General features: G+C 54.7%; 1 protein-coding gene across 3 annotated transcripts; it reads left to right on the forward strand.

Moving 5' to 3' along the window:
• Window positions 1-567: 567 nt before the first annotated feature.
• On the forward strand, window positions 568-6,046 carry ZNF574 (zinc finger protein 574). 3 transcript variants are annotated; one of them, XM_032614103.1, is made up of 2 exons: window positions 568-734; window positions 3,089-6,046. In XM_032614103.1, the coding sequence occupies exon 2, from the start codon at window positions 3,109-3,111 to the stop codon at window positions 5,794-5,796; it is 2,688 nt and encodes an 895-aa protein (XP_032469994.1). In that variant the 5' UTR covers window positions 568-734; window positions 3,089-3,108; the 3' UTR covers window positions 5,797-6,046. The 3 variants fall into 3 exon arrangements, with proteins under 3 accessions (XP_032469994.1, XP_032469996.1, XP_032469995.1); XM_032614105.1 differs by lacking the exon at window positions 568-734 and adding an exon at window positions 836-861; XM_032614104.1 differs by lacking the exon at window positions 568-734 and adding an exon at window positions 2,054-2,190.
• Window positions 6,047-10,528: the final 4,482 nt, after the last annotated feature.

Here is a 10,528-nt window from a genome sequence, read left to right on the forward strand (position 1 = left end):
CACTGCGCCACCAGGGAAGTCCCTATTCCCTTCTTTCTAATGAAGTGAGTCTGGAGCCTTGATTTCCCCTCTTTCTCTCCCTGCAATTGGTGCTATAGTTTCCCGTCTCCCCTTCGCGTTGACTGTGCTTCACTGTCCCCTTTCTTTCCTCTGGGATTCCTGCGCCTCGAGTCCCCCGCCTCCGCCCTCCGAGTATCGGGTGCCTCAATTTCCCCCACTTTACCCCTCGACCCCGAGGCACCTCCCGACCGGCAACCCCAACATGGCGCCCGAAGCAGCGCTCCGCCGTCTGACGTCACCGCGCTGTCCTCCCCTCTAGAGCCTTCAAACGGAATCGCTGAGGAGGTGGAGGAGGAAGATCCTTCAGGGGGCGTAAGGGGGCGGGCACCATCAACCCGGGGGCCGGCCGGTGAGAGAACGTCGCTGGAGGATTGGTTGGGCGCTGCGGGGGATCCAAACGTCACATATTATTGGCCCAGGGCTCGGAGACGTGAGCGTCGATTGGCAGAACGGCAGGGGCCAGACGGGCGATGATTGGGCTCATTCGCCATCGGCACGGCGGCCGACGAGGAAGGTGGGAGGGGCGTTCCTGAGGGTGATTGGGGGCGAGAGCGAGGCTGCGGAGCAGGCGAGAGGAGACGGCGGGAGCTAGAGAGGGCGTAGCGCTAGGGTGGCCGCGCGAGGGGAGCTGCTGCCCGGGCCCGGGCCCGGGGGGTGCGAGACGGCTGAGGCGGGTAAGTGCGGGCGGGCGTGTGAAGGGCCGGCCGGGCTCCCCACCCTCCCCCCGCGGTCTCCACTCGTCACCTCGCCTGCGCACTGAGGGCCGGAGGGGGGCGCGCGCCGGGAGATGAGGGCGGAGCGGTACCAACGGCCCGCGGGGCGCGCGGGAAGCTGGGCGGGGGCCGGGCCTGGGTGTCGGGTGGGAAAGGGGCCAGAGTCCTGGGAAGGGCGAGGAGGGACGGGGCTTGGGCTGGGGGCTGGCAGGGACCTGGGTGGTAAGGGAGGCGTTAGAGCTGCCCCCGGGAGGGTCTCCAAGGCTCCTGGGAGTACGCGGCAAAGGGCTGGGCGCTGGGACAGTCCAGGACCGAAGGAGGGTGGACGGTTAGAGGGCATAGGGTGCCCAGGGAGGGGTTTAGGCCGTGAGAACAGAGGTGGTTAAGTTACCGTAAAGAGAAACTCTAGTTATTCCTGGAGAGTTAGGCCAATGAGAGGGGTCTTGGTGTGAAAAGATATCAGGAAATGGATGTGCCTAGAGGGGAGATTTAGAGCTGAGGGAGAGGTCCCGGTGTGAAGAATGGGGTTACATTAATGTGAAGAGTTAAACCACTGTGGGGGGGGCGCGTTGGGTACCCTTGGAATGGGTTGAGAGCGGTCTCTGTGCAAAGAAGGGTTATGTTTTATGTTATGTGAAACTGGCGTCTGGGGATCCCTAGAATAACTTGAGGAGAAATGGTCTTTCTGAAAAGTACTAGGAATTAGGTCAAGGTGAAGAGTAGGAATTGGGGATCCCTGGAGGGGGTTAGGGTGGTGAGAGAGATCTGTGTGTTAAGCTGGGGAGGTCTGGGTAGCCACAGGGTAGTAGGATGGTCAGAGGGCCCTGGGTGTGAGGAAGAGGGGTCTGGCTATCTATCAGGGTTAGGGTGGTGGTTGGAGGGGTTTTGCCTAAGAGGGGGTTTCACGGTATTCTTAATGAGATTTGGACAGTGGGAGGGGTATGTGGGAAAGGAGTTTAAGCCATTATGAAGTATAGTCTGTATATCCTTGGATTGTAATAGGGTATTTGTGGGATCTTTTTGTGGAAAAGAGGAATTTTGATATGAAGAGAGGGTCTGAGCATCCCTGGAATGGGTTAGGGTGGGGTTGGGTCTTTTTGCAAATAAGAGGGGTTTAGGTTGATACGAAGAATGGTATCTGGGCATCCCTAGAATGGGTTGGGGTGGGGAGGAAAGGGGTCTTTTTGCAAAGAAGAAAAGGTTAGGCTCATAATGTGAGGTGGGGGGAGTCTGTCCCAAGAATGGGTTAGGGTGGGAGGGGTCTTTTTTGCAAAGAAGAATATGTGAAGAGAGGTTCTGGGAATCGCTGAATGGCCTAGGGTGGTTGTCTATAAAGAAGGAGGGTTTAAATCAGTATGAAGAGGGGGTCTGGGTACCCCAGAGAGAATTGTAGATGATGTCTCAGTGCACAGAAGAGGTAGGTGATTAATGTGAAGGGTGTCTGGGTGCCCTGGAAACATGAGTTAGGGTGGTGGGAAGGGTCTGAATGTGAAGAAAGGATTAGGCTTTTGTGAAGATGGGTTTGGGTGTCCTGGATAGGCCCTTAGGGTTGTGGGAGTGGGCCTTGATTTGTAGAGGGAGTTAAATAATTTGAAGAGGGGGATCTGGGGATCACAGGGAAGTGGTTAAGGTTTGGAAAAGGTCTGCGTGTGGAGATGGGTTAGGCCAATGTGAGAAAAGTTTATTGATGTGAGGACCTGGGCACCAAAGGGAGAAAGTTAGCGGGTGACAAGCTGTGTACAAAGGAGGAGGGTTGCACCATGAGAGGGTGCCAAAAGTGGCAGGGCCCTGGGGCAGTTTGAGTGGTCAGGGTGTAAAAAGAGATAGAGAACCTGGGGGTGGGAGCAGAGGAGGAGTGAAGCTCTGAACTGTGGGTGGTTTGGGCCTGTGTGAGGACTCTCCCCTGCAGTTGGGGGTAGGGATGGGGTAGTATGTTGGTAAGAAGAGTCAGTGGAAGGAAATCTGACTGGAGAGGGTCCTGTGTGATGGGTTGGGGCTTTGGGCCAGCTGTGAGGCATGAGAATGAGAGATTGGACAGGTTGCAAGGATCTGGTAGGTAGAGTTTAATGCTAGTTGATGCAGAGGTGAGATTTGGGCAGATTCACTGGGAACGGACTGCGGGGAAGGTTTTGTGCTTGGTGCTCTCGTGTGTTCAGGAGAGGAAGGATTGTTAGGGAGTGGAAATATGGAAGCAAGAAGTTAGGTGGGGAAATTGATCTAGGATTTTGGTAGGGAAATGATAAAGGGAAAGAATTTTCCCTGGGAAGGACTGAGGAAGCAGTGGCTTAGATACAATTTGTCCCCACTTCTCCCAGCCCAGGGTCTTGCCGCCGTCATGACTGAGGAGTCAGAGGAAACAGTCCTATACATTGAGCACCGCTATGTCTGCTCTGAGTGCAACCAGCTGTATGGATCCCTGGAGGAGGTGCTCATGCATCAGAACTCCCACGTGCCCCAGCAGCACTTTGAGCTGGTGGGTGTGGCCGACCCTGGAGTCACTGTGGCCACAGAGGCAGCTTCTGGCACGGGCCTCTATCAGACCCTAGTGCAGGAGAGCCAGTACCAGTGCCTGGAGTGTGGGCAGCTGCTGATGTCGCCCAGCCAGCTTCTGGAGCACCAGGAGCTACACCTGAAGATGATGGCGCCCCAGGAGGCAGCGCCAGCTGAGCCACCACCCAAGGCGCCCCCCCTGAGCGCCAGTACCATCCACTATGAGTGTGTGGATTGCAAGGCTCTCTTCGCCAGCCAGGAGCTCTGGCTGAACCACCGGCAGACGCACCTCAGGGCCACTCCCACCAAGCCTCCGGCTCCAGTTGTCCTGGGGTCCCCAGTTGTCCTGGGGTCCCCCGTGGGCCAGGCCCGCGTGGCTGTGGAGCACTCATACCGCAAGGCGGAAGAGGGTGGGGAAGGGGCAGCTGTCCCCTCTGCCGCTGCCACCACCGAGGTGGTGACTGAGGTGGAGCTGCTCCTCTACAAGTGTTCTGAGTGCTCGCAGCTCTTCCAGCTGCCAGGCGACTTCCTGGAGCATCAGGCCACCCACTTCCCGGCTCCCGCCCCAGAGTCTGAGGAGCCTGCCTTGCAGCAGGAGACTCTGACCCCATCACCTGCAGAGGTGCCTGTGTCTCAGCCTGACCCCCTGCCATCCTCTGACCACAGTTATGAGCTGCGCAACGGTGAAGCCATTGGACGCGATCGCCGGGGGCGCAGGGCACGGAGGAACAACAGTGGAGAGCCGGGTGGGGCAGCCACCCAGGAGCTCTTCTGCTCAGCCTGTGACCAGCTCTTTCTCTCACCTCACCAGCTGCAGCAGCACCTGCGGAGCCACCGGGAGGGTGTCTTTAAGTGCCCCCTGTGCAGTCGTGTCTTCCCCAGCCCTTCCAGTCTGGACCAGCACCTCGGAGACCACAGCAGCGAGTCTCATTTCCTGTGTGTGGACTGTGGCCTGGCCTTTGGCACAGAGGCCCTCCTCCTGGCCCACCGGCGAGCCCACACCCCAAATCCTCTGCATTCGTGTCCATGTGGAAAGACCTTTGTCAACCTCACCAAGTTCCTTTATCACCGGCGTACCCATGGGGTTGGGGGTGTCCCTCTGCCCACAACACCAGTCCCACCGGAGGAGCCTGTCATTGGCGTCCCTGAGCCAGCCCCAGCAGAGACTGGAGAGCCAGAGGCCCCGGAGCCCCCCGCTGCTGAGGAGAGCCCAGCAGGGCCTGCTGCCCCAGGCACCTACCGCTGCCTCCTGTGCAGCCGTGAATTTGGCAAGGCGTTGCAACTGACACGGCACCAGCGTTTTGTGCACCGGCTGGAACGGCGCCATAAGTGTAGCATCTGCGGCAAGATGTTCAAGAAGAAGTCTCACGTGCGTAACCACCTGCGCACACACACAGGTGAACGGCCCTTCCCCTGCCCAGACTGCTCCAAGCCTTTCAACTCACCCGCCAACCTGGCCCGCCACCGGCTCACACACACAGGGGAGCGGCCCTACCGGTGTGGGGACTGCGGCAAGGCTTTCACACAGAGCTCCACCCTGAGGCAGCACCGCCTGGTGCATGCCCAGCACTTCCCCTACCGCTGCCAGGAGTGCGGAGTGCGTTTTCACCGCCCCTACCGCCTGCTCATGCACCGCTACCACCACACTGGCGAGTACCCCTACAAGTGTCGCGAGTGCCCCCGCTCCTTCTTGCTGCGACGGCTGCTGGAGGTTCACCAGCTTGTGGCCCATGCCGGGCGCCAGCCCCACCGCTGCTCGTCCTGTGGTGCTGCCTTCCCTTCCTCGCTGCGGCTGCATGAGCACCGCTGTGCAGCTGCCGCTGCCCAGGCCCCGCGGCGCTTCGAGTGTGGCACCTGTGGCAAAAAAGTGGGCTCCGCTGCTCGGCTGCAGGCCCACGAGGCAGCCCACGCAGCTGCTGGGCCTGGGGAGGTCCTGGCTAAGGAGCCTCCGGCCCCTCGGGCCCCACGGGCTGCTCGCACACCAGTGGCCTCCCCAACGACCCTTGGAGGCATGGCACCTGCAGCCCCTGCGGCCCCTGCCCGACGCCGTGGCCTGGAGTGCAGCGAGTGCAAGAAGCTGTTCAGCACGGAAACGTCACTGCAGGTACACCGGCGCATCCACACAGGCGAGCGGCCATACCCGTGTCCAGACTGTGGCAAGGCCTTCCGTCAGAGTACCCACCTGAAGGACCACCGCCGCCTGCACACAGGTGAGCGGCCCTTCGCCTGTGAAGTGTGTGGTAAAGCCTTTGCCATCTCCATGCGCCTGGCAGAACATCGCCGCATTCACACGGGCGAGCGGCCCTACTCCTGCCCCGATTGTGGCAAGAGCTACCGCTCCTTCTCCAACCTATGGAAGCACCGCAAGACCCACCAGCAGCAGCATCAGGCAGCTGTGCGGCAGCAGCTGGCAGAGGCAGAGGCTGCGGTCGGCCTGGCTGTGATGGAGACTGCAGTGGAAGCCCTGCCCCTGGTGGAGGCCATTGAGATCTACCCTCTGGCTGAGGCTGAGGGGGTCCAGATCAGTGGCTGACCCTGCCTCATGTCCCTCTTCAGCACCACCATGCCCTCTTGCTGAAGAACTTTACCATCCCCTTAAGTCTCTGTACATACTGTGCCCCTTTTCCCCCTCTCAACTGCCATGTAAGTTCTGTAACTGGATTTATTCTTTCTTCTGAGGGGGGTGCTCTAGGGTCCTTGACGTGCATAAAGGTGCCCCCGCCCACACACACACCTGTTGGCCCCAAGGTGAAATGGTCAATAAAGACTGAGTTGGACATTTATGTGCTTTTGTCTGGCCTGGCCGTGTGGGGTGGTGGAATTTGGGAGCTGTGAGCCCCAGGTTCTTGGGTCTGACTTTTCATGGCTGCATTCCCAGTGCCTAGAACAGGGCCTGGCAAGTAGTGGAGCTCAGTAAACGGAAACTAAGGAGGACCTAGAGTCCATGGGCATGGCTTTCAGGGAGCAGGGACTTCACTGTGGTAGTAGATGGGGCCAGCATGGTTCTCTTGCCACTAGAGGTCCCCACAGCCCCGTAGAAAAGCCTGAAGCTGTTTCTGCTGGTGGCAGGAACATTTAGGAAAATCTTCAGGTTCTCACCACCCCTGTCCCCTTCTCTCTGGCCTGACATGAGCTGTCTCCTCCAAGGCCATCTGGTTTTCTCACTATGCATCCCTGAAGGCAAATGCAGGTCTCGGAAGGGCACGATCTCCGGGGCAGTAGAGGAGGTGGCTTCTGGGACAAGATCCAGCTGTGGGATTGGAGAAGATTCTGAGTAACAGCCTCTGGGGGTAGGAAGCCTCACAAGGGGAGGTGCTCTGACACCCACCTGGAGTTGGCCTCTGGCTCAGCCCACGGATGTTGGTTGTGGGGAGAGGGGTGGTTGGGGTAGTTGACTGATGTTTGAATGCCCAATTTGTCTCAAGTATTTTCCTACATTTTTGGGAATGATCTTCACACTGATCCCGTGAAGAGAACGTTTCGTAGGAAAGGAATCTGAAGTCAAAAGCGGTGAAGTGACTTGCCCAAGGTCATTCAAACCAGATAGGGCAGAGCTTGAATTTCAGTGTAGTTTGATTTGGTTTAATCACCTGTACGCATTCCTCTACACTCTTCTGCCTTCTCCATACTTGGGGGAGGGCAGTGGAGAGAGGAGATGGTGAATGTGTGACTGGTGGAAATGCTCGGCTCCTATGCTAGTCTTTTCTCTTAAGAGCCACACTCGAAGAAAAATAACCCCCCCGCAAGGTTACTGTAGTCTTTTTGTTAGAATTCTTATCGGAACCCTAGTAAATGAGAGGTAAAGGGAAGCTGTTTGCATTGAAACGAGGGGAAAGGGAGGCCTGAGAGCTGCCCACTCAGCCTCTCCATTACTCTCGACTCCCTTCAGCAATCCTGTAGCCCTCTGTGGGCACTGGAGCTTATGCTTCTCTTCACTTTTAAAAAGGTAAAGCACTCAGCCTTTTGATATCTCGACAGCTCCTAATGAAGTAGAGCGCTTAATATGTTAAGCAGTTGTTTTCGACCAGAGTGTGTTGATTGTGGGCACCATCTTTCAGTAACCTCATACCCTGCAGAAAGGACTCGAGCCATCTTAGCCCAGCATGCCAGAGCCCCTTAATCCACAGGTGAAGATTCATTCTCAGACTGCCTCCTTTCAGGAAGAGCTGTAACACCTAAGCTGTTGCTTAGAACAATTGGAGGATTTATCTTTGCAAAACCAGATAAAAATCAGGCTGAATCAAGGGACAGGAATGGAGGAAAACCCCTGAGGGTCAACCCTGGTTGACCCCAAGATAAAGATGCTTTCAGCAGAGAAGCAGCTGGGTGACAGTGGAGGGGATCACCCTTCCTCTATTGTGGTTCCTTTTTAGAGCCTTTAATGAAAACTTTAGACTCCCACCCTGAGAAAAGTGTGTGTGTGCAAACATGTTTATGAACAAGCCATTGTTCACCGTCACCCTACTGAAACTTCCGTGGTCCTCAGTTGGACCACTCTCCTAAAAAAGATCGCACTAATCAAACCCTTCTTGGATGCTGGGATTTGCATTGGACAGGCAAAGGTTCTTGAACTTTAATGTGTGTTAGGCAATTTCCCCAGAGATTTGGATCCAGCAAGCATGTCTTGGTGAGACCTAGGCATCTGTGTTTTGAACACAGCAATTCGGATGCAGGTGACTTGCAGACCCCACTAAAAAGAACCTTGCATTGCTTGGTTTTAGTTGGATGTGGAAGCTGCTTAAGCAGAACTGTCAAGGGGACAGAACAGTGGTCCTCTAGTGACAATATGTTCTTGACGATATGAGGCCCAAGTATGACTGTACAGGGGAGACCATGTAGAGCAGTTGAGCACGTTTACGAGGCTACAGTTCAGCTAGTTCAGCTAGTTCAGCTCCAGAGTGCTCTCAGGTGTGGCATCTGTGCTTGTCACAGGCTGGCCTGGGTGCCAAAGACCTTTTGGGTCTGTATGGTTCTGACTGCACCCCCTACAGTCAGGGGGCTGGAACAAATGACCTTCCTCGGGGTACTACTCTGAACCTCCAGCCCAACATCCCACTGCCCCATCCCTACTGACTTGGCTTGAGAGTTGGAGAAGTAGTTTTTTTTTTTTCTCTCTTGCCAAAACGGTGCTGTACTAATATATTTTCTCTTTTGAAATGATCAAACCCTCTCCTACTTGTTTCCTTTCTCCTGTTCCCCTATCCCTCACTATTGAATTTGCAGAATCCCAGCACCTGTGTGCCAGGCATACGTTAGAGCATGGAACAGTGACAAGAAGACCTGACGGCAGTGAGAAAACACACCATTTTAGATTTTCAGCAGTGAGGTCCTGGGGATCAGCCCGTGGTCTGGCCTGTGGAACGGTTGTTCCTGCCAAATGACTTAGTCGAGATGAGCACAAAAATTTGAGTGAGTGAGAGACCTAATGTCGTTCTGAAAAAGAAGTCAGGTGTGTATCTTGTACCACCAGACAACTTCAAAGTCAACTCTTTGTAAAGGGTCTTGTTAGTCCTCTGTGGATGGAGGTAGGGAACTACTCACTTGTTTCCTGCATTTCTCATAGTTCTCATTTATTGAAGCCAGCGTGCTGGAGATCTGTCCTAAGCACCTACACCATCTCATTTAATTCTTACAACCCCACAGGCTACATATTGTCTCTGTGTTACAGATGTGGACACAAGTTCATGTGTTGAAGGTCATATAAAACGGCAGAACTGAGATTTAAATTCAGGAATTTGAATTCGTTCTAAGTTCCAAGGCTTGTTTTTTTCTTTTCTTTTTTTTTTTGGCTGCATTGGGTCTTCATTGCTGTGTGCAGGCTTTCTCTAGTTGCGGAGAGCAGGGGCTACTCTTCGTTGGGGTGCGCGGGCTTCTCATTGTGGTGGCTTCTCTTGCTGCAGAGCGTGGGCTCTAGAGCACAGGCTCAGTAGTTGTGGCTCACGGGCTCTAGAGCGGAGGCTCAGTAGTTGTGGCGCATGGGCTTAGTTTCTCCGCGGCATGTGGGATCTTCCCGGACCAGGGCTCGAACCTGTGTCCCCTGCATTGGCAGGTGGATTCTTAACCACTGCACCACCAGGGAAGCCCCGAGGCTTGTTTTTTTAATTGGTGAAAAAAAAATTGCTCAGGTCTTACTTCTGAACATTCCCTGAACAGAAGTAAAGCCCTCCCCTCCACAGCACGCACACACCCACCCCATACCCTGATTTCCCCGCCACCTTTCCCAAGACAGAGAGGAGACCAAGGGAGAAGAGGCTGTATTTCTCTCTGTACAGTTTTTAATTTTTTATTTTTTGATGTTGTTCAGATGAATGACACACTCAAGTTACAAAAATGGGGCCTTAAAAGAAGCACATTGTACAATGAACAAGCAGATTGGAGTTAAGAACACTGAAACGCTAACCCGCTACCACGAGAAGAGACAGGGAGGGGGTACAGGATGGGAAGGGAGGGGCTACCAACACAGGGGTCAAACAGAACTGAAAGGGGGGCTAACTTGTTGAGAATGGAGGAGAGGCAGGTCTCCTCCAGGGCCTACTCAATTTCCAGATGCCACTTCTTGGTCTCCCTTACTCACTACTTGCCACCTCTTCCCATCCCCATTCCAACCTGGTCTTTCAAATGAGTAGGTGAGAGACACCCACCCCAAAAAGGGCCAAGCCAATCGGATCTTTACAAGGTGGGATCGTCACCTTGCCCTAGTGCAGCCTTGGATTTGGGAGGAGATGGTGGCAGCAGTGGGATAAGAAGCCAGAGCTAGCAGAGAGGAACTGACCGAAGATCAGGCCCCTGCTTTTCCCCAAAGACTCCTTGCCCCTTCCCCACCCTACCATGATTCAAAGGACCTCTCTACAAGTTGTCGAGAGAGGACCCCAGTCACCCTGCAATTATATAAATAAATAAATACTGAGCCCCTGGGCTTGGGGGACAGGCTGGGGGAGGGGCAGCAGGGATAGAGGAAAGGGAAGAGGAGAGGAGGGTGAGGCAGAGGGGAGGGGTCACAGACATAGTAAATAGTTGTCTCCGTCCCAGCAACAATTCTCTCTGGATTTTTCTCTCCTTTTTGTGTTTGTTTAACAAGGAGTTAACATCTCAAGGACAAATACTTAAAAATATACATTATTTTTTCTTTTTCTTGTTCACCTTTCTCGTCGTCTTGCTTTGGAGACTGCTGAGGTCAAAGTTCAAACCGCATGAAGGAACTGCGGCTTGGAGTTTTTGTGTATTTTTTTTAATTTTAATTTTTTAATTTTTTTCACTTTTTTTTC

This window comes from Phocoena sinus, chromosome 19 (assembly GCF_008692025.1).
Source record: "Phocoena sinus isolate mPhoSin1 chromosome 19, mPhoSin1.pri, whole genome shotgun sequence".
NCBI lineage: Eukaryota > Metazoa > Chordata > Mammalia > Artiodactyla > Phocoenidae > Phocoena > Phocoena sinus.

What these genes read in the sequence shown, in the direction of transcription:
- ZNF574 (XM_032614103.1), top strand. Translation starts at nt 3,109, where the DNA reads ATGACTGAGGAGTCAGAGGAAACAGTCCTATACATTGAGCACCGCTAT.